General features: G+C 37.4%; 1 protein-coding gene across 1 annotated transcript in view; it reads right to left on the bottom strand.

Moving 5' to 3' along the window:
* The window catches only part of CCDC178 (coiled-coil domain containing 178), a 431,445-nt gene that overhangs the window by 275,630 nt on the left and 131,395 nt on the right, over positions 1–24,420 (bottom strand). The window contains 2 exon segments of the mRNA XM_027772660.1: positions 17,412–17,571; positions 22,187–22,332. Coding sequence (XP_027628461.1) covers positions 17,412–17,571; positions 22,187–22,332 — 306 coding nt within the window.

Genomic DNA, 24,420 nt, shown 5'->3' with positions numbered 1-24,420 from the left:
ACACCAAAGGCTTTCCTGGTTGGTGATCCTCTTTACATACTGCCACACTTCCTAGCAGAGAGGTAATGCCATCTATGACTCCATGGAGAGAAGATGAGTGGAGGCTGAGTATTTAGACCTCTCCTGGACTCCATGCTATGTTTTCCTCTTGGTTATTTTTTTTTTTTTAAGAATAATTTATTTATTTATTTCCATTTGTTATTGTTATTTTTTTTCTTTATTCGATGAGAGAGAGAGAGAGAAAGGGAAAGTGAGAAAGTAAGTCACCAGGTCTGGGACTTGAACCATGGTTGGCCATGTGGGAATCCAGCACCCTTATCCACCACACCACCTGCTGGCCCCACCTCTTAGTTAATTTTAATTTGTATCCTTTCACTGTGACAAAACTGTAACCATAAGCATAGTGCTTCCTTGAATTCTGTGAGTTTTCCAGTAAATTATTGAACCTGCAAGTGGTTGTGAGGACCCCTGAATGTGTGGCCAGCTGGTTCTGAAATGATGGTGGTCCTGTGGAGACTGTGCCCTCTGGCTCTGCAGTTGGTTTAACTTCTAGGTGTTACAAGTATGGTGCCAGCACATGACAAAAGTTGAGCATGCAAATGTCTTTAAATTAATGATGCAAATCAATAGCATTATGTTCTCCCATCTCTCCTGATAGTAGACAATTTTGTACTGTATGCCTGGGTAAAGAGCTCCTTACGACGTAAGCCTGATTTACTAATGAATGTATTGAGAAAGGCTTGATATAGTGTTTGCATTCTATCGACCTTTAACTTCAAAAGGACACATCATCACTCAAATAATTTTAGGTCCTATTAGGCTTTCATTTCTTCTAACCGATCCTAGCTCCTAAAGACCAATGACCAGTGCAAGGCCACTGGGCACTTGTGGCAAGTGGTAACAATATCTTAGTACTTTACTGTTTGCCACGGGCTTTCAGGATATGTGTGTGTATGTGTGTGTGTGTGTGTGTGTGTGTGTGTGTGTGTGTGGTATAGGTTACTAGCAAGGGCACCCATTATAATCCCAGATGTGTAACTGAAAAGCTGAATGATTGTAGGAAAGTCTTGTATAAGGTCTCTAAATTCTCCAACTGCAACTGTAAAATTAGAAAAATAAAACCTTTGCTGCCTACCACACTGGATTGCTTTATCAAGGAGATAATCCTGTACTTGAACCCTGAAAAAGCAACTTAGAGTTGCCAAAGGTAGTGGGGGGAAAAAGGATACTTTATCTTAAAGCTGTTCTAGTTCAGAATTCAACACTAATCTAAACTTGTAGGAAATAATGCAGAAATTTGAATCAAAAGCTGAAAATCCTTTTACTAATTTTTTTTGCTTTTCACATTCATTGTCTTTTTCCCTAAAATGTGCTTCACATTATAAAAATCAACAAAGGTTATCGAAAAACATTTTCATTATTTTATATAGTACTGAAAATGAACATGACACTGTACAATAGTTTATATATTCCATTTCCTTTCTCTTTATAGCCTATTTCATTTTCTCTCAAACTGTTATTATTATCATGGCACCCAAATTTGAGATATGCAGCTCCCTCAGGAGGTCAGGTATACATGTTCTCTTTAAGCAAATAAATCAGTCAGTGGGAGGGCTATTCGGAAAATGTTAACTTCACTCCCCACAGGACACGATGCACACGTCACACCTGTGGTATTTGTCAGAGCATCAGGGCAGATTTAAAACTCCTAACTCTAATCGGGAATGCATGGTGCTGTCACTTATAAGGGAAGTCACTGATCACTTACTAAAGACAAAGGAAGAACTTTGCTCCATTTTCTATCACTCCATCGTTAGCTCTCCTGAAATGCTTAAAGAATGGAAACAGACTACAAACGCTCAATAACTGAAAACAATTTCCTGACTTGTGAAATACTTGAGGCCAAGATCCGTGCTTATGGACATTATAACACTGTAGATATCTCATTTATGCAACATTAAATTCATTTTTTTCTGAAGGTAAAATGGGGTGACTCTCTTGAAGGTAACAACTCACGTAAAATTCATACAACTCAAAGAAAGGCAGAGGATAATTGGAGGTCTTTTTAATTATATGACAACCAAGATGAGAAAAACAATTTGTATATTATTTAGCACCATTTAGCCCATTTTATATGTTTTTTAAAAATCTTGATTTATAGACACTGATGCATAAATATGTACCTATATGTTTTGATAGCAGGCAATATTGTTGATGCCTTTATTAATGGTATAGGTGAGGCAACGCTGTATCAAAGTACTGGTGGTCCTAGTAACTCACGTTCTCTCTTCGAACTTTTTCGATAAGTGGAGGAAAAATAACAGTGCTTAGAGGGTTGTATTTTAGCATTCGCCTTCTTCCTTTGGTCCTATCTCTGGTTTGCAAAACATGAAATTGTGTTTTTGATTCTTTCTCCTCAATGAGGCTGATAATGCTCTTCTGAGTTAAGGATTGTGCTTTATTTCATCAATCCTCGGTATTTAGTATATTACATTTTATGTAGTAGAAACTCAGTATATACTTATTAATTGGACTGAACAATTACGCCTTTCCAGTGTGAACTTGGAAGTGCCATTCCTTGGTAAACAAGCTAAGATACATTTCATCCTCATTACGGGATACTAGATAAAACACTTTGTGTTAACTAAATCTGGACCTGAATTAAATACACGTTTTTTCAAAGTTCATAAGCTAAAAGGTGTAGGTGCAGTGAGCATACTCCTAGCGCTTCACTACTGCTTCCAAACCATCATTTCTCCATGCATATGTAAAAATGTTCCTTGTTATGAGTTATATATTGATTGAAGAACATAATATTCCACCTTCTCTCACCAACTAAACTGTCACATAGTAGTTCCCTGAACGTTTTCTCTCTCTAAGGAAAGACTTTGGCCCATGGAACTCAATCTTCTCTTTCTTTCTATTCCATTACTATGTTGTACTTCAGTATCTATCTGGATGACCAGGTCAATATTTTAATCTTAGAATTTATGGACTAACTCATATCAAGTTAACTTCAATTCTACATTCCATTAGCCATTCACAGCCATGGATACTCTTCTGACTTTGTTCGTCTAGAATGACATCGTCTCTGAAATTCTGAGCTCTCACCCCTCACTGTCTGACTACGCTCTCTGAGCCTTTTGCCTCCTCTATTCTTACTCCCCCTTTCATCTCATAATCATCCAATGAGGGCTGTCTTGACCTTTCTTCATCTTTCCTTGTATTGTTAAGGTTTTCTGAGGTCTCTGAGGCAGTGCATATGTTTATAAATTCTTACAACCATCTCTCTACTCTAGCACTTGTTCTCTGAATTTCAGATTCTTATATTTGTTTGGGCACTGGACTCCAAATAGCTCCTGAAAGGTAATTCAAATTCAGTTGAATCCAGTTTCAGGTCTGTTTCTCAGTCTATACTCTCTTGTCTTTAAATGCTGATAGCACTAACTGTACTGTTGTCAAAGTCAGAAAACCGATGTATATTTGGACAATTTCTCTCTTTATCAGCACTCCAAGCATCATTAAAATCTGCCTATATTAAATGAAAAACAATCTGGAATTTATCCTTTCATCTAATTAGAAACTCAACCTTTCACCTCTAAATTTTTCATCAATATTGCTTCATTTAATTCCATTCATTCCTCAACTTATCACATGTAATCAATGAAGTCAATCATTTTATGTCATTTATTAAATAGATAGAGAAGTATTCGCTTTGCAGACTGGGTAAAGGGACAAGGCTTTTTGAAGGAAGAGGCTTCTGATCTCTAGTCATGTCAGGCCCTTTCAGCAACCCTGAGTGCTGACAGGATCAATGTCTTAAACCGCTCCCCAGAGCAGACCAGGGGAAATGCCAGCTAATTAGAGTGAGATTTTTTTCAGCTCTTATGGTAGCTTTGTTGCCCTTCTGACCAATTCGTCATAATCTAACACACACAAACCCTTAGGATGACATTTAATGCCCTCATAATGTAGCTTCTACCTTGTATGCAAGGCTTATTCCTGCATTGATCTGCAAGCATTAGAAATTACCTGAAGTTCCCTAAATTCATGCTGATTTTTGACCTGTATGCCTCTCCTCTTAATATTTCTACTACCTGAAGTATTCTTTCCTTAGTTAACATGCCCCTGCCCTCCAAGACAGTTCTGTCATTATCTTAGCAAGCATTCTCAAATTTTCTTCAAGCTCTGCTTTCTGCGTTCCAGAGAACTCTGTGCTTAATTCAAGAAAAGCACTGGTTTCATCTTATTTTAATTTACTTGTACCTGTTTGTTTTTCACCAATGAGCTGGGTACTAGTTGAGAGCAGGTGTTGCCTTTTATTTGACATATGCAGGATCTTGTGCAGATTCTGACACTCAACACATGATTTCAAAATGAATGGGTGAATGAAGGAAGGAATGCAGGGCAATATTCTTTATCCCTGCCAAAGTAAATTGAAATATAACCTTTGTCACTTATTTTAGGGTTGCATCACTTCATTCAGACTTCAATTCAGCAAATGTTGAGGATGTATTATGTTCTAGAGATTATGACAAACTTTTGAAGTACTTACATGAGTGAGGCATTGTTTCTTTCAAAGGGTTCACCAGTTGAAATGGGAAATGAATATTAAAGCAAAACTGCAACATATAACCTATAACACCATCTCTGCTTCAGTTTTCTCCCTTTCCCCTTTGCTAGCAAATACTCCTGGGATTTAAATATTGCAAATGAATACATAAAAATTTATGAATTCCTTTATTGCCAAAGCATTTGAAAGAGTATTCTAAAGGTGCCTTCTCTAATTTCTATACATGCACTTGCTGCTTTCACCATTGTATTTGATCTTCTTTTTTTTTTTTTTTCTATTTTGGAGAATTTTTTTGTTAGAGGGAGCATGAGCTCGCCAGAAAGACAGAGAGAGACAGAGAGACAGAAAGCAAGAAACCACCTCCCCACCACCCCCTGGAGGAATGGCCATGCTGCAATCCCTTCTCTTCCATTCTCCTCTCAGGATCTTGGGCACGCATGCACACACACCCAGCATGAGTTTAAGCCACCGGGTCTGGGACTCGAACTGTGGTTGACTACATGGGAGTCCAGCGACATAGCCATTACCCCAACTGCTGGTCCCGATCTTCTGTCTTTAATCCATCAATTGGTGCCACTCTTCCTGTCAGCAATGCTTGCCTAATAGCCAAGATAAGAATATATTTTAAGTATACAAGCCAGCCCTTTGGAATAATGGTTAAGATCTGTGCACTTGAAAGTCAGATCCCACATGGCTGTCCATGGTTCAAATCCCAGCCCCGGCAGTTTGAAAAACATACCAGATGCCTGTGCGTGCATGCACAAGGATGGAGAAATGAGGGCGAAGGACTGCAATGTCACCATGACCACTTGAGGGATGCTCTCCCCAACCCCATTGTGAGAGCATGCATTGGCAATGAAAAAGAAAAAAAATACATGTGTCTCAATAGTTCATCAATGTTCGGCACTGCTGATCACCCATGGGGCTAAAATTCAGACTTCTGGACTGATGTTAGTGTCTCTGGGTTTGAAAAAGAGTCTCTGAGAGCCTGGAGAATAAACTTCTACTATGTGGCTCCAGCTGGCTGGTTCTGATGTACCTGAAGCAGGACATGAAGGAATGAGTTCTGCAAGTCTTGCAAAAGCTGCAAGTTGTATTTAGGTGCAGCTATGGGAAGGAATTGCGGCTTCTTGAATTAGGTTGACAGGAACCACAGATAGGAAGCCCGCAGGTAGTAAGGAACACGTTTCTTCTTCCTTCAATCTCTCAATATCCCTTTAGTGCCCCTATTGGCAGAGCCTAAACTAGAGCCAGGAGACAAATCAGAAACATAACTGTAGAGGCCAGGCCCCTGTATATACCCCCCGCATATACCATGCTTGAATGAGAAGAGCTGAGAGAGAATAATATAATAACTGGCTCACACTGGTTCTGTCTTCAGGGATTCTGAGTACTTTTCTTCAAAAAACTCATGTTTCTCATGGCTTTGACTTTCAATATGGTGGTTGACTGACTATAAATCTTAAACTTAAAAAAAAAATTGCTAGTGTGTTCTTACCAGAGAGAGAGACAAAGAGAGAGAGAGAGATAGCAAAAGTGAGAAAGCCCCTTATGGGGGATAGCCACAACACAATTCCTTCTCCTCTGTTTCTCTTTTAGAGATCCTGGAATGTATACACAAATGCTCAGCCTATTGGGTCTGGGATTCTAACTGTGTAGTCAGTCATGGGGGTCCAGCTGCCTTAACCACCACACCACCAACAGATATTATCCTTCATTCTTAGTCATTATCTTAAATTCTACCTTCACATGGTGAATTATTGGTACATATTTCCACTTAGGTAGAAATATCCACTGTGCCCCAAATATGTCATCTACTCCAAAAATCCAGTCTTCACATTTTTTTCCTGAAAATGCTAACACAATTATTGTACCAGAACTGTACCACCTCAAATATTTTATTATTTCCTTCCCATATCACATACCATTTGACAACACTCTCTGTTAAGTCTGCACCCTCATTTCTGTTTCATCAGTGCCTCATAACTTACTTCTTGATTACCAACGCACTATTTTTTGTAACTTGAGCTTTCATTTCATTTTGGTTCATCCCATATAACACTATCTAAATGTCTTGCTGCAGCCTATCTCTGAGCAGATATTCCCCATACAAATCCTTCGTGTTTCTCACTGCTTTACAAATTAAATACCGACTTTTAACTGGGTCTTTCTTAAATGTCTTGAACCTACATTCTCAGCCTTCTCTTCTCATTGTGTACCTACATTACCAGTGTAATACAGAAATTCTCAAATAACCAGTTTTCTAATCATTTTCATATAACATATTTCTAATGCTAAATAATAGCATATTCTTTAAGGAGATTTTAGGTACATACTGCAAAATTTTTATATGGAAGGAAAGGTAAAATTTATAGTTCCAGTGCAGCTACAATAGTTTGGGTAATACCCTCATTATTTTTTTTCTTATATCAATTGTTATATTAATTTGGGTCTTGAAATTATCAGAAATATTAAGCAAGTTAATACGTATATTTGATCTTAAGAACTACATTTTCATAATTTCTGAATATTTTGCATTGCTTTTTCAGTTGTAGGAGTTCATAATAAATTTAGAATACTAGCGTATTGCCTGATAAACAATTTTACAATTTTTTAAAAATTCTATTGTTGCCAGAGGACGTGTGCTCACTGGAGAGAAACAGGAAAAGCAAGAAAGCACCTGCTATAGGACATGGTCACACTCCAGTGCCTTCTCCACTTCTTCCTTTAAAGATTTTGGGCACACTTGCACACACCTCTGGCATGTTTCTCAAGCCACTGAGTCCTGGACTCTGTGTGGTCTACCAGTCAGTCATGTGAGATCCAGCCACTTTAACTTCCAGGCCACTGGCTGGCCTACAATTTTTGTTTTGTTATGTTTTTCTTGATGAGTCATTTGCTTTTTAACTATGTTTTTAAATTTTGCTTTCCTGAGAGACAGACTCCCCCTCCCCCACATTGAGTATTGGTTTTATCTTAATTTATGTAGTAAATTATATCTGCATTTGCCTTTGTGTTCCCAGCTTTTGATGTTATACTTAGTGACATAATTCACATAATTTAGCCATCAATGATTTTTTTAGGTATTGTTATTATGTTAGTACATTACAATGAGCATTTCTGTTAGCAACATAATAACAGAGTAAGTCACCTTCCATTCTCCCCACTGCTCTGACTCAAACTATTATTATTATTTAATTTCACAAGTAGGACAAAGACATTTTCTTCCTAAATGTTCTTCCTACTTTGACCTTGGTTCTTCTCCAAACTTCAGTGGTTCTTTTTATTTTCTCTAATTGCTAGAGAGCATGTTTGTTCACCAGATAGAGACAGAGAGAGAGAGAGAGAGAGAGAACAAGAGGGCAAGTGAGAAAACACCCCCTCCATTAAGACCGGTCAGATCAAAATCTCTTCTTCTCCATTTCTCCCTTTTTTGGGGATTTCGTGCCTAGTGTAGTTCTTAGGCCTCCAAGTCCAGGACTTGCCTACACCACCAGGCCACAGGCTGGTCCCTCAGTGATTCTTTTTTTTTGGAGAGATTTTCACTGTAGGGCGCGTGCGCTCGCCAGACAGACAGAGAGAGACATAGAGACAGAAAGCAAGAATCACCCCCCAGGGGGGATGGTCACGCCGCAATCCCTTCTCCTCCATTCTCCTCTCGGGATCTTGGGCACGCACGAACATGCGCCCGGCGTGAGTTTTTTAAGCCACCGGGTCCGGGACATGAACCGCGGTCGACTACGTGGGAGTCCAGCGACATAGCCATTACGCTAACTGCTGGTTCCCCCTCAGTGATTCTTTTGAAACTTAAGTCAAAACTTATCACTCCTTTGCTTATCACTCTGAATTCCTGCTCCATTTCACCTAGAATAAATGTCAAATCCCTTGAAGTGGTTCATATTATCTCTTGCCTTACCTACTATTATGGTTTGGATGATGGTTTGTCTCCCCCAAATTTTGTGTTTTGGAATTTGATGTGGGAGGTGGTGAGGCCTGGTGGGTGTGATTCAATCATAGTGACTGTACTTGGAGGCACTCTCATGAATAGATGAATGATGTCTTGTGAGGCTCAGTGAGTTTTCAACTCTTGTGAGAAGAGTTTAGTTCTCATGAGAACTGGATGTTACAAAAGAAAGAGTAGTCAAAAATACTCTCTCTCTCTCTTCCTCTCTCTCTCCCTATGGGTCCTCTATCCTCTTTATGCCTGTTTGTAATGCTACAGACCTAGTTGCCTTTGACTATCCTTCACCAGAATTGTGGGTTTTCAGTTAAACTTCTACCTATTTTATAAAGTCACCTGTATTCTGTTATTTCTGAGCAACACAATAACAGAATAAGACACTTGCCATTCTCCCCACTGCTCCATTCTACTCAAAACTAATTGGCCATCTTGCTGTTCTTTAAACAGGTAGGCATGTTGACACCTTAAGAGCCTTTGTTTTCTAGAATGTTTTCTCACACATGTGTATGGCTAACTCCTACATTTCTTTCAAGACTCATGATATGTAGCCTTATCAGTGAGGTCCATGTACCAGTCAGGGAAGATAACTGCTTAAAGAGACTTAAAATCTCAGTGGCATCTGAGAGTTGCTCCACACTACGTGAAGGGCAAAATTGGAAATTTCAGTGAGTATGAAAAAATAACCAAAAGACAAGAATTTAGCAGGGCTAATCAAGTAAAAACAAAACAAAGCAAAAGAAAGAAGAGGTCGATGTATGAGAAAAGTAAAACTACAGAGGTGATAAAAAATAAATGATATTTTACACAATTTATTAGGTTGGCAGGAAATTCATGATGTATTTTTCTGTTTTTCTATGCAAAAATCAGTCGTGACTTTCCTGGCAACTCAATAAATTTGCAAACTTTGTTGAAAAGATATTTTATAGAAAAATATGAACAGAATAGAGAATCTACAATTAAACGTAACAACATACAGCTAACTAATTTTTGACAAAGGGCACAAGACAATCCAATGAGGGAAAGAAAGTCTTTTCAAAAGACAGTGCTGGAAAAACTGGATATACACCTGCATAAAAATAAAACTAAACTCCATCTCTCACCATTTACAAAATATTAACTCAGAATGTATTAAAGACTTAGACATAAACCCTAAACCATGAAACTACTGCAGTAAAACAATGGGGATACACTTCAAGATACTGGAGTAGACAATTTCTTGAGTAAGACACCTAATGCAAGGACAATAACACCAAACATAGATAAGTGGGACTAACAAAAGGTAGAAAGCTTCTGCACAACAAAGGCAACAATAAATAAAGAGACAACTCACAAAATGAGAGAAAGTATTTGCAAACTGTACTTTGGACAAAGGATTGACAACTAGAATATATAAGGAACTTGAATAGCTCACTTCAAAAACTCTAACAATCCAATTTAAAAAAATTAGACAATTGACAAGAATAGACAACACTCAAAGAAAGACATATGAATTTAATAACATAGGGGGAAATGTTCAACACAATGATATGTACAAGATGTCCCTGCTTAACATATACCAAACGTCCACACTCTATAGTGGAAACTGAAGGAATCAAACCATAGAAACAAAGAGAGTAGTGGTATATACCAGGAGCTTTTTGGGAGAGGGTCAAGTGAGATGGGGGTGGGGGTTCATGAAAAAAATTTAATGGAAATAAGAATGCATGTAAATAAGGGGAAGAGACTATGGGATGGTGTATCTCAGCAGAGGAAAAAATATGGACAATTTAATACATACTTCAATAAAATCATACAGGTGTTAAGATTTGTGCATATTAAACAATACAATGTTTAATATTTAAGACAATGAATATTGCTTGACTTGATTATTATGCACTGTATGCATGCCTTAAGAAAACCATATTGTAGCCTACAAAGATATATAACAATTATGTGTAAATCACAAATCATAATTAAAGAGAAAAAAAGCTCTAAAAATAAATAATTTTTACTTTAAAAAATATTCACTAGCATTTTATAGCAGGCGTCTCCAACAGGTTAGAAACTGGGCAGCACATCAGGAGGTGAGTGGCTGCCCAATGAGTGATACTTCATCTGTATTTAAAGTTGCTTTCTATTATTCACATTACCACCTGAACTCTGCCTCCTGTCAGATTAATATCAGCATTAGATTCTCATAAGAGCACAAACTATTGTGAACTGCACATGTGAGGAATCTAGGTTGCCCACTCCATATGAGAATCTAATGCCTGGTAATCTGAGGTGGAGCTGAGGCAGTGATGCTAGCACTGGGGAGAAGCTACAAATACTGCATTATGGTGAGTTGTATAATTATTTCATTATATTCTACAATGCAATACTAATAGAAATAAAGTGCACAATAGATGTAACATGCTTGAATCATCCCAACCCTCTCTCTCCCAATTCCCGTCTGTGGAAAAATTTGTCTTCCATGAAACTTGTCCCTGATATCAGAAAACACTGGGGACCAGTGTTTTAGGCAACAAATAAATAAACCAACATGTAGGGAAACAAAAGGAAAAAAAAGCTTTCCAATACTGACTCAAGAAAAATTAGAAGACATTAATCTTGCAAAAACCAAAAAAGAAATTGAACATATCAGTAAAACAGTTTCCTTTAGAAAAAAGCCAAACTCAGAAAACATCTTTTGTGGATAATTCACCATGATGTCTATATACTTCTTGTGACAGTTTTTACCTAGAATTACCTTTACAAGGATGTTTGTATAGCAAATGCAATGTCTTCCTTCAAGACAAATGTTGAGTGAGTTTGCCAGAAGCCCCTTTATAAAATTGGGGATTCTTACATTCAGAGTTCATCACCTTTGAAAAAAAATCCCTTAAATATATATTTTAAATTTTCATTTTTAAATTCATTTACATATGTGTAGGGATACAATGTGATCTTTTCAGTACAAAAATACAATGTGGAATGATTAAATCATGGTAATTAGTATATCCATCATCTCTACCATTTGTCATTATTTTCTGTTGGGAACATTCTAAATCCTCTTTTTAGTTACTCTGAGATATATCGTAAGTTGTTGTAAACTATATTCTCCCTACTGTATTTTCTAACACTAGAAACTGTTCTTATCTATCTGTATTTTATAGTACTAGAAATTTCCCAATCCCTTCATCTTTCCTAGCTTTTAGCAATTCTTTATCTCTCTACTTCCATGAGATCACTTTTTTTTTCAGTTTGCACATACAAAGGAGACCATGAGTTACTTTTCTTTCTGTACCTGACTTATTTCACTTCACATAATGTGCTCCAGGCTGCCTATTTAACTTCAAATGACAGAAGTCATTTCATAACTAAATAGTCCTCCATTATATGTGGGGGCAGGTGTGCAGGCAGCGGGCATTTTCTTAATATGTTTGTCTTTTGATGGACACTAGTTTGATTCCATACCTTGGCTATCGTGCATAAAAATCTCCTATACATAAAGTATCCACATAGACCACCTTCTCATATTGCCCCCCTGAGACCTGTAGCCCAAAGGAAGCTATGTGGAGCTGATTCTCATTGTACACTAACATTCCTTGTCTCTCAGTGGGAGTTTTGTATCTTCTGCCAGCACGTGTGACCTTGGCAGATTAATTTGTTTGTTTGTGAATAGGATGGACTCTCAGACTCTTCATATATCTTTACAGTATTATGGAAGAATTTCTCAAATATTTATGAGGCTGAAATCATCTATGCTGCTCAATATAGCAAACATAAATTTTAAAAACTTCCTATTTTATTTTGAAAACTGTAGTAAATCTCTAATAACAATATTTTTAATGAAGTACCAAACAGAAGAACTATTGACCAATAACTATTCTAAATTAAATGACTGCAGATTGAATCCAGTAATGAATTAAAATTTTAATAAACTTAACTGATTAAGGTATATTTAAGCATGCTATTTGATATCTGGAAACTCATAGTTTTAATTTGATTAATCCAAAGAGAAAAATGTATTTTGCTGGTACCCGGCAGTGGAGAAAGGCATTTCAAAAGTGGCATTTTCACTGGAAAATGAATGTTAATTTAAAAAATTATATCTAAATTGTGTTCATAGAATATCATCGTCAAAAATGGGAAAAAAATGCCAATGTATAGAAAAATTGAAATGGACTAAAACCAAATAACTCCAACAGATGACTATAAGTAGTAGGGGGGAAAAAGCCTATGTAAATTTCTTTAACATGATATTAGCAGTAATTCTTGGATGTAGCAGTTAAAAGTGATGTAATGCTAGAGAGAAGTGCAACAAGAATAAAAGCTTCTTCCTTGTCTAATAGATTACCCCCTAAACAAATATTCAAGATAGATTAAGTTTATATTTCAGAATCACCCATACTCATTTTCCACCCTTCTATTTTTTTTTTTTTTTCCTGAGAGGTTTAGGGCATGTTTGCTCACCAGAAAGACAGAGAGAGACAGAGAGTGATGGAGAGACAGAAAGTGAGAAATCACCCCCCCCGGGGGGGGGTGGCGAGCAGGATGGTCACACCACAATCCCTTCTCCTCCATTATCCTCTCAGGATCTTGGACACACGCACACGTGCCCGGCGTGAATTTAAACCCCCAGGTCCAGAACTCAAACCATGGTCGACTACATGGGAATGTAGTGACATAGCCATTATACCAACTGCTGGTCCCAGGATAAAGATATGATTGATAATTATATTTGGACTGTTATAACCATGGTGAAAGGTATTTCCTGAGAGTGGGAAATATAAAACAAAATAAAAACCAATAAATTCAGGCTGGTCCCATAGCTCAGCTGTCAAGGGAATCGGTTCCTACATTGCTGACTGTGGCTCAAATCCTGGCCCCAGTGGCTTAAGAAATATGCTGGGCACAAGTGATTATATGAATATATAATCTTTTTTTTTTTTTTTTGGAGAGATTTTCGCTATAGGGCGCGTGTGCTTGCCAGACAGACAGAGAGAGACATAGCGACAGAAAGTGAGAAATCACCCCCTAGGGAGGATGGTCACGTCGCAATCCCCTCTCCTCCATTCTCCTCCCGGGATCTTGGGCACACACGCACATGCGCCCGGCATGAGTTTTAAGCCACTGGGTCCGGGATGCGAACCGTGGTCAACTACGTGGGAGTCCAGCGACATAGCCATTATGCTAACTGCTGGTCCCTCTGCTCTTTTCATACTATAATCTAAATTATAAAGGAGCATGTGTTTATGGAAAGAACACACAGTAATTGACATCAAAGAGACAGTGGGCTGGCTGCAGACAGCTCATTACCAATTAAAACACTGTAAATTCTGGCTTTATATGGATCTTTTCAAAAGCAAAGAACATCAGCAGCTAGAGCTATAGTATTCTTATAGATATGCTCTACTGAAATTTTAAACAATGATATTTGCAAATTATGAGCAGTTAGTAAAAATGCCATGACAAAAACATCTACCATGTAAAGATATATAATATGGGGAATTGTCTACTGAATAAAGGTAGATTTTTAACTTTAGAACCACTGGTATGCTACCTGAAGTTTGTATATATTTTTGTAAAACTATTATATGAGCTGTTTGTATTTCTAATTCTATGGTGCGTTTTCTGTGGTTTTTTTTCAAAGTCTCTTAAACGATTTCCTACAGATAATCCATAATTGCATCAGTTCTTTTGTCCAGAAGAGGCACCCCAGATTAGTAACATCATATTTATAATGACACCTCAGTAACTTATTTTTTTCTTTCTGGGAATGTTTTACATTACACACACTTTACAAACTTACCTCATCCAGCTTTTAAACAAGGATGAGTCCAGCTTTGCTAAGAAGACCCACTGTCTTCCCACTATTACACCAATAACTGGTCTTAATCATAGATAATTAGCATCAGTAATGATAAGGCACAAGCTCTGCATGTTAGAACTCTATGCTTCTGATCACACAAGGTGAGTGCATAACAAAAAGCTACTCAAGAAACTGACAACTTCATATAAATTCAACGTTATTTGAAAAGCATTACTGAGGGAACCAGCAGTTAGCGTAATGGCTATGTCGCTGGACTCCCACGTAGTCGATCGCGGTTCGTGTCCCAGACCCGGTGGCTTAAAACTCACGCCGGGCGCGTGTGTGTGCGTGCCCAGGATCCCGAGAGGAGAATGGAGGAGAAGGGATTGCGGCGTGACCATCCCCCCTGGGGGGTGATTTCTCGCTTTCTGTCTCTATGTCTCTCTCTGTCTGTCTGGCGAGCGCACGCACCCTACAGTGAAAATCTCTCCAAAAAAAAAAAAAAAAAGAAGAAAGCATTACTGAGAATTAACGGAATCCTAAGTGTTAGAACATAATAGACAATTTAACCACTTTCACTAGAGGGAATAGACTGGATAGAAAATATCTCATTAATTATCAAAGGGAGAGAGTAAAAAGAAGGGAACAGACTGAATGGCAAACTTCATTTACTATTAAGGAGAAAGAGAGAGAGGGAGAGAGAGAGAGAGAGAGAGAGAGAAAGAGAGAGCGAGATTGATTTAGCCTCCATACGCAGCATGAGTATTTGCTCCAGTATGGGGAGTATCAGACGGCTACAGCAGGAAAAGTATTTCTGAAATGCTACTGCTTTAAGTGACTGTGATGCATGTGGACAGCAAAATCATCCAAAAAGTATCCATTCATCCACTTATATATTCATTCAACAAGTACTTACTGAGTTCTTCCTCTGTGCCAGATATAGTTCTATTCTTTTAGGATACAGAGAAGAAAGTGACAGAAAATTCCCTGCCCTCATGGAAAATACATTACTATAGCAGAAACAGGCAGACAACAGACAAGTACAAATGAAAGAACAAAACAAGTCCATGTCAAGATTATTACTCACAGAAAAAAATATGGAGAGACCAGCAGTTAGTGTAATGGCAATGTCGCTGGACTCCCACGTAATCGACCGCACTTCGCGTCCTGGACCCGGTGGCTTAAAACTCACGCCGGGCACGTGTGCATGCATGCCCAAGATCCCAAGAGGAGAATGGAGGAGAAGGGATTGTGGCGTGGCCATCCCCCCTGGGGGGTGATTTCTCGCTTTCTGGCTCTCTGTCTCTGTCTGTCTGGCGAGTGCACGCGCTCTATAGCAAAAACCTCTCAAAAAAAAAAAAAAAAAGGACCATATGATGCTTCCCAGTGACTAGGCATGGATACACTTAGGAATGAAAAAGAGGCAGGAATTTTGGTGGAAAGAAATACAAATCTCAATAATTTAGATGCTGGTTATATGATATTTTTTATCCATCTCTCTTCTGCTGACCATATTTTTCCATTTCACTAAATGCTGTTGTTACACTAAAGTGAGGAAATGCCAGTCAATGATTATTGAGACCCACATGAGATTGGAAGAAGTGGCTGAATTCAGCTAAATAATTCTACTTCTGTGAGAAAATATGAAGTGGGGATGATGACTAAGTTAGCAAATCACTCAGTCTTCTTGTTTAGAGAGGTGTGTTTGAGTCTAAAATTTTCCAATCCATTCATACTTCATATATCAGATTACAGGGACTCCTCTAAAAGGAGGCTTCATCTATGGCCACTAGATGGCACCAATTAGTTTCATATTTTTAGACCAAAAATTAAATAATTATATTAATAATAATATTTATTTAAGTAACCATGGTAGTAATAGGACTAAAGATGGTATGTTTATTCAGCCCCATACTTGTTTATTCCATGTACCTTTATTCTAAATATTCCTTTTTAAATTGACCGAGTATGTTGAAAGGAAGGAAAGTAATGAAGTAGGTATATGTATATAACAATTTAATTCATAAGTATCACATGTAATACATAAAAAACATTTCTAAAAATATTGGAAAAACATCAAGGTTTTTATTTATTATTATTAAATGGAAACAAAAACTATGCAAAATATAAAATGGGGTAGAAATCTCATAATGTAATGTATATGATTAAGCTATAATCTATATACAAATTTAATATGTATAGCTTTATATAATGTGGTTAATAAAAATTAAGACTTAAAAAATGCATTTTATCATCTGATTGCCCTGTTTCAAACTACTACATTTTCACTGCTATTAAAATATTATGCAAATTTTTTTTAGGGAAAAGAGGACATACTCTCCTCATTTCTCCTTCTTCTTCTTCTTCTTCTTCTTTTTTTTTTTTTTTTTGAGACTTTTTTTTGTAGGACACGTGCACTCGCCAAAAAGAACAGAGAGCTTTTTTCTGTAGGACACGTGCACTCGCCAAAAAGACAGAGAGAAACAGAAAACAGAGAGACAGAAAGTGAGAAATCACTCCCTGGGGGCGGACGGCCATGCCACAATCCCTTCTCCTCCATTCTCTTCTCAGGATCTTGGGCATGCACGCACATGCCCAGAGTGAGTTTAAGCCCCAAGGTATGGGACTTGAACCACGGTTGACTACATGGGAGTCCAGCAACATAGCCATTATGCCAACTGCTGGTCTCAAACTATCCTCATTTCTCAAAAAATTCATTGGTAAACATCCCAAGTGTGTTATTCAGAAACAAAACATAACCATTCTCATATCTACCAGTAAAAACATTATAAAATGATTTTTGAAAAAACATAGCCTATATTTTTATATTGGTACACTTTAAAGTAAAATAAAGTGCAAGGGTAAAATAAAAATAAGAGTACACATAAATTCATTGAAAAGTAAAATATACAGTATGAATACATAATTACCTAAAAGAAAAACTATAGAATTACATGTTTATTACGCTAACACATTTGTTCCCGAATCTAAATCTCCTTGCTACTTTAGGATGAAAAAAAAAAAAAAAGAGTCTCAATTACTTATTAATAGGTCTATCATGATATAATATTTCTTTGATTTTAAAAGTACAAAATAATACTCACTTTAACATCTGCCAGGGTTTTTTGCCTCATAGCAAGGAACAATCTGAATCTCCCATCTTCCTCAGAGATCCTCTCTTCACAGGCTTTTTTCTCATTTATGAGATGTTCAAACACAGCTTGAGCATGTTGACATTTAAACTGCATACTTAAAAATTTGTTCCTATGAACAAAGAATTTTCCATGTTGTTAATCAATTCATATTTAAATTCATATTTTATTTCCTAAAATATATTTATGACACATTTGAAAAGAGCCAATATTGAAATATCTTAGCACCAAAGAGCCTTGAAAAAATTCCCAGGACCAGCAGATGGTGTAACAGCTATGTCGCTGGACTCCCATATGGTCGACCGCGGTTCAAGTCCTGGACCCAGTGGCTTATATTCATGCCAGGCGCGTGTATGTGCGTGCCCAAGATCCCGAGAGGACAATGGAGGAGAAAGGATTGTGGCTTGGCCATCCCCCCTGGGGGGTGATTTTTTGCTTCTGTCTCTCTCTTTCTGTTGAGCACACGCACTATATAGCAAAAACTTCTCAAAAAAAAAAAAAATCCAACTCTTTTTCTAAAGCCTGTCTCCATGGAGCTACATCTAAAGAACCCAGGTGGAGAACATCTATGGAAAAATTCAGTGGATCTCCTGTTTGCCTTCCTAGCTTCTGTTCTGATGGCGCTTCAAGAGAGCAACTCCTTCATCCAGTATGCAACTTTAGATTTCCGTTAAGATATAGATTAAGCCAATTAGCATGTGACTGTCCAGGAGTGAGATTATTTATTAAGATAATTCAGTAAAAGGTAAGAGAAGGACTTAATTCCATATAGAAGAGCTAATGTCTACTAAATGTGAATGACAAGTCATGTTTTCTAAGCTGCTGGCAAGAGCATGGTGAGAAGAGAAAAGATCCAGTACCTGGCACTAGGCTGCTGAATCAACCAATCCCACAGCCTGTCCCACCATGGACTTCCTGTTATCTAAGAAGATATATTCTCCTACTATTTTAGGCTGGCTTGTGAATGTGTGTGTGCGCGCATGTGTATGTATTTTGTCATTTGCAATGAAATACATCTTGGTAGAGAGGTAAAATCAGTTTTATCATAAACTCAGTAGTTATGCAAAGGCCAGTTATTAGTAGAAAAATAAAAAAAAGTAAAATAAGTAATTTTTAAGACAGTACAGTGCTCTTAAGATCTCATTTAATACAACAAAAACAGCCCTGTAAAATAATAATTATTATAGTCACTTACGGTTGAGAATCCTAAATACTTACCGTTAATTAGCTTGTGTAAGTTCAAATAGTAAGTGGACAAACTAGAATTTAAATTCAGTTCTTTCTCTTTTTGTCTTAGTAACTGAACTCTAAGCATTTATTTTTTTCTCACTCTCTTCATTTTGGCTGTTATCAGCAAATTTGAAAATTACTTCTTGTTTACATTTGGTGAGTGTGAACCTCTTCTACACAGAAATGAGGCCCTTCATGTTTATTCTGATTTTTTTTTATATTTTACTATTCATAACCACAATGTCTCAACTTCTTAAGTGATGCTTTATCTAAAAATTCTCAAAATATTGACATTGTTGTGGTAATCAATGAAATGTACAGGGGGAGGAGTCGGTATGACCAAAACCATAAAACATAGATGCTCCCAGTAACACTGTTATACTTTAATAGCATATACTTTGTTTTCTATATTGTTTTGAGATTGAATTATATTTGATACAGAAGTTTATCAGTTACATGTAGATATCACATTATATACACTGTATATGTATATATGTAACATATCTATTCATGGAACTATGGTTTCCTTTTTTAGCTTAAAAAAAAAAGAGCAAACTGAAATTGTATGGTCTGAGTTCAAATCCATCCACTTCCTAGATGAGGACCATTGTAAAAATTAAATGAGAAGCAAGGGTAGCTTTCATTCCCATTACTTTTATTTATTTTTTTGCAGACATTTATAACGGCTTTATTTGTAAGTGCCCCAAACTGGAATTGACACAAATGTCCTTCTATGGGTGAATAAACAATTTGTCCATCCTTTGTCTTGCATATAAAAGATTTGTCTCTAAAAAGATCTTTGGATATTTGAAGTTACACTTTCTCATTTGTGATTTCTTTGTCCTTTGGGGACTGGTCCCTAGTGCACTATGGATTTTCAATAAGTAATTATTAACTTGATGTAGCCACCTATTGGAAATATCAATAGATTACTCATAATTCTGTCTGTCTACAATAATCTTTTTTTGCAATCCCAGTTTAGGTAGTCAGCACACACAATGGGAACAGAAGAGAGCTCAACTGGAGCTAGCTCTGTCCCTAATTAGCTGTGATCTTGAGATAATCCTTTGATTTCCCGGAGCCTCTGTTTCCTCAGCGTTCATTGGACAGGACATTATAAAATTTAAGAATTTGCTGTGAGAATTGAATGAGATGAGGTACACAGATTGTCCAAGTAAGTTTCTGCCACATGTGCAAATCAGTTGATGATTGCTTTAAATATGCTTTCACATTATTCGTCCCCACTGTTAATTAATAGTTTTGTGGGTAAATCATATTATTGACTTACTCTTTTTCCTCTTTTCCTGTGGGAAGTCAGAGCTCTGTCAAATTTAGAGAAGGGATTGATTCACTGGGACCTGGTGACCACTCTTGCCTGAAAGGCAATATAAGCTAGCCACAGTTCGTGAGGAAGAAGTTAGAATTAAAATCATAAGAAGCATGAAGAAAAATGTTATCAGCTCCTGAATTAGATATTTATCAATTTAGTATAAGTTATATAATTTTAGGTTTATAACTCTGAGTCTCAAAATACTTGTACATGTGTTAAAAACAATGTAGATAAATATCTTTCAAAGTAAGTAATATGTTTTCTTGCTTTCTTACATAATATACCAAATGTAATTTAGTCTTTTTTCAGATAAAGCTGTGTAATCAGGTTGAAAATAAGTTTTCAGGGACAGTCTATGGCATGCTGATTAAGACAGCTGGGTCCCACATGGCTAACTGCGTGGTTTGAGTCCTGGATCTGGCAGCTTGAAAAACACACGAGGCAGATGTGTGTGTATGCCCAAAATCCTGAGAGGAGAATGAAGGAGAAGGGATTGCGGTGTGACCATGGCCCCTGGGGGCTGCTTTCTTAATTTCCCTCTTTCTCTCTCTCTCTCTGGCAAGTGCATACACACTGTAACAAATTTTAAGAAACAAGAAAGAAAATATGTTTTACCACTATGCTAATAGCAGATAAGAACTCCTTATTGAGTTATTTGTGTTGACTCCATTATGATATATGTTATCAGGACCAGCAGATGGTGTAATAGTTATGTTGCTGGACTCCTATGTAATCCACCGTGGTTCAAGTTTTGGACCTTGTGGCTTAGAACTCACGCCAGGTGTGTGTGCCTGAGTGCCCAAAATGGAGGAGGAGAAGGGATTGTCACATGGCCATATCCCCAGGAATTGATTTACCACTTTTTGTCTCTCTGTCTCTCCAGTGAGTGCATGTATCCTATAGCAAAAATCTCTCTAAAGAGAGAGAGAGAGATGGTATTATCAGGCTGTGTATAACTGTTTTTTGAACTTTGTGCCTTAAGAGTTACAGTTATGTAAATGCTTATAATAGCCTTCTATATTTAAATCAAACTGTCCTTCCTAAACATGCCCAATACATATTCCTCTAGTAGTCCTCCAAGCCCAGTTCTCCATGTTTTACAAAACAGAACCTAAGATGAGGAAGGAAGAGCAAATAATCTAAGTGATGGTCTATAGATACATATCTGTTCTTGGAGCATGATCATTTCCTAAGTCAGAAGCTTTATTCATCCTTGCCAGTTAAGAACCCCTACTGGTGAGTAATTGAAGATGATAAATGTGAATAAATTACATGAGGATCTGAGGAGATCTACTTCTTTATTTTTGAGAGAGATTTTGGCTCTAGGGTGTGTGCACTCATCAGAGAGACAGAGAGAGATAAAAAGACACAAAGACAGAAATCATCCCCAGGGGAGTGGCAACACAGTAATTCTGTCTCCTCTATTTTCCTCTGAGGATTTTTGGCACTGGTGCACAAGGCCTGGCATGAGTTTCAAGTCGCCGGGTCGAACTGCAGTTGGCCAAGTGGAAGTCCAGCAACGTAACCGTTATGCCATCTGCTGATCCCGAGGAGATCTATTTCTAAACTCTTACCTCAAAACTGTAATCAGGGACCAGAAGTTAGCATAATGGGTATGTCGCTGAACTTCCATGTAGTCGACCACGGTTCGAGTCCCAGATCCAGTGGCTTAAACTCACGCCAGGCGCGTGTGCGTGCGTGCCCAAGATCCCAAGAGGAGAATGGAGGAGAAGGGATTGCATCATGGCCATCCTCCTGGGGAATGATTTCTCACTTTATGCCTCTCAAAAAAAAAGTATATATATATAATATAAATTATTAATCATGGTATATTAATACTGAGAAAGGGAAGTTATTAGGAAAGTTATTAATATCATAAATAATCATAGTTTTGATACTTAGGAAATAGGGAAATTATCAGGAAAGTTAGTAATACCATAAGTAATGACAGTTTTGATACTTGGAAAAAAACAAACATTCCCAATTATTTAAATAAGAATAAACACAGGAGAACAATAAAGAATGAAAGCAATTTATGTATATTGCACATCAAATCACAACAGAAATATGGAACATTTTAAGAATAAACTTTAAATACAGATATTTTCTCTTTGATCAATAATGTAAACAAACTTAATATTAATTTTGATAACATTTAACTACTTACTTTAAAATATTAAGTTTCTCATCAAAAGCTTTTCTTTCCTTCTCTTTTGCTTTTATTTCCTGATTCAATTCATTAATTTTTGCATAAAAAATTACTGTTTTACTTTTAGTCGAATCTAGTTCTTTAAAAATTATTGAGCGTTTATCCTGAAAAAAATTCACAGATTTTTTTTAAATACTTGAATTTTTAAATTTTCACAATTTAGAAACAGAAATTACATTGGCTGTGTGAAAAATTAAATGCAAGGAGTAGCCACTTATGAATATAACAACTTACATTTTTGTTTTCCGGTGTTGCATCTGATGAATTTTTATAAGAATAATACACACACACCAACGTACGGGCTGGCATCATGGCCTGGTGGCTAAGGCAGCTGGAGCTTACATGACAGACCAAGTGGTTTGAGTCCTGGACATGTGGCTTAAGAAAACACCAGGTACATGTGTTTAAGCCCAGAAACTTGAACGGAGAGAGAAAATGGAGGAGACAGGATTGTAGCATAACTATTCCCCCTAGGGGACTTTCTTATCTCCCACTCTCTGTCTCTCTCCCAGACAAGTGCAAATGCCCTCCCACAAAGAGAAAAAAAGAGAGAGAGAGAGAGAAAGAGAAACCTTAAAAAAATTATATATATATATACACACACACACACACACACACACACACATATATATATATGTAGGTACATATGTGTATATATATAGCTCCTTTTTCTCTCTTAAATGAACTTGCCCCCTGCAACATAGACATATATGCACACCTTATAAGTATGTTTTTTCAAAATGCACATACATGGTTATTTGTTCTCAAACATATACCACTACGACTACCCACATGTCAACTGTGGTTTGAGTCCTGGACCTGTTGGCTTAAAACTCACACTGTGCGGGCATGTGCACTTGTGTGCTCAAAATCCTAAAAGGAGAATGGAGGAGAAGGGATTGCGGCATGGACACACACCCTGGGGGGTGATTTTTCACTTTTTGTCTCTCTGTCTCTCTGGCAAGTGCATGTGCCCTATAGCAAACATCTCTCAAAAACAAAAACAAAAACTTACACCAGGCACATGTGCATTCATGCCCAAAATCACAAGAAGAGAGTGGAGGAAAAGGGATTGCAGAATGGCCACCTTTCCGGGATGATTTCTCATTTTCTGTCTCTCTGTATCTCTGTCTCTCTAGCAATTGTACACACCCTATAGCAAAAAGTCTTTCTCTCAAAAAAAAAAAAAAAAAAAAAGAAAGAAAGATAGAAAGAAAAAGAAATAGGACTTTATGGGCGGGCCAGCCAGAGACATGGTGGGTGAATAAGGTGCCTGGATCCCACATGGCCAATTCTGTGGTTTGAATACTGAACCTAGTAGCTTGAAAAATGCAGGGTGTGTGTGTGTGTGTGTGTGTGTGTGTGTGTGTGTGTAAAATCCTGAAAGGATAATGGAAAAGGAGGGACTGCAGCATGGCTATACCCTGTAGAGATGCTTCTCTTTCTCCGTCTCTGGTGACTGCCTGTGCCCTAAACAAATAAAAAGTAAGGAAATATGAATTTGCATCTATTTTTGTATGTTCTCTTCATGTCTGTTGGGGTTCCCATTGACCAACTGACTGACTGACTGAATCACTGAAGATTGTTCCCCACACTGCCTTTAACTAGCATTACTCCCTCAAGTGACTTGATAGGTCTCGGTTGCTCCCTTTGCTTCTGCTTTTCTCCTCTGACTCTTTCACTGCTTTTTTTCCATTTCAAAAATGGCTAATTTTTATATTTATTTTTCTATAAAATTTTAATGTTTGGTTTAGATATTAAATCGAGTATTATATTTGAATGTTTATATCCTCCCTGCCTTTTTTTACCAATTTTCCGGAATCCCTGGCACTTTTCTATTGATACATGAGTGTTTGTTTTTCTTCATGATAGAGTACATGCACATGCACATGAGTGTGTGTGCCTGTGTGTGTGTGTGAGAGAGAGAGAGAGAGAGAGAAGAGAGAGAGGCACCCTCCTTTGAGTCTGGCCACACTGCTCCCACCAGGCTAGAGATTTGAACCACAGTTGCCAGGTAAGATGCAGCTTCTCCTGAGAAGAGAACCAGCCCTGTTTGTTTTCTTTTAATAGTAGAATATAGTGGAAAGACGGCTAACTAGGATTCTCTGATGGTCCTACTGAGGTCATGATGTTATTCTTGGGGAAAATGTCACGTAAAAAAAGTAGAGATACCTAAATATGATTAAAGTACG

The sequence above is a fragment of the Tupaia chinensis genome, unplaced genomic scaffold (assembly GCF_000334495.1).
Source record: "Tupaia chinensis unplaced genomic scaffold, TupChi_1.0 Scaffold000290_1, whole genome shotgun sequence".
NCBI lineage: Eukaryota > Metazoa > Chordata > Mammalia > Scandentia > Tupaiidae > Tupaia > Tupaia belangeri.
The sequence above is the reverse complement of the archived record's forward strand: the minus strand, read 5'-3'. Positions and strand labels throughout refer to the sequence as shown.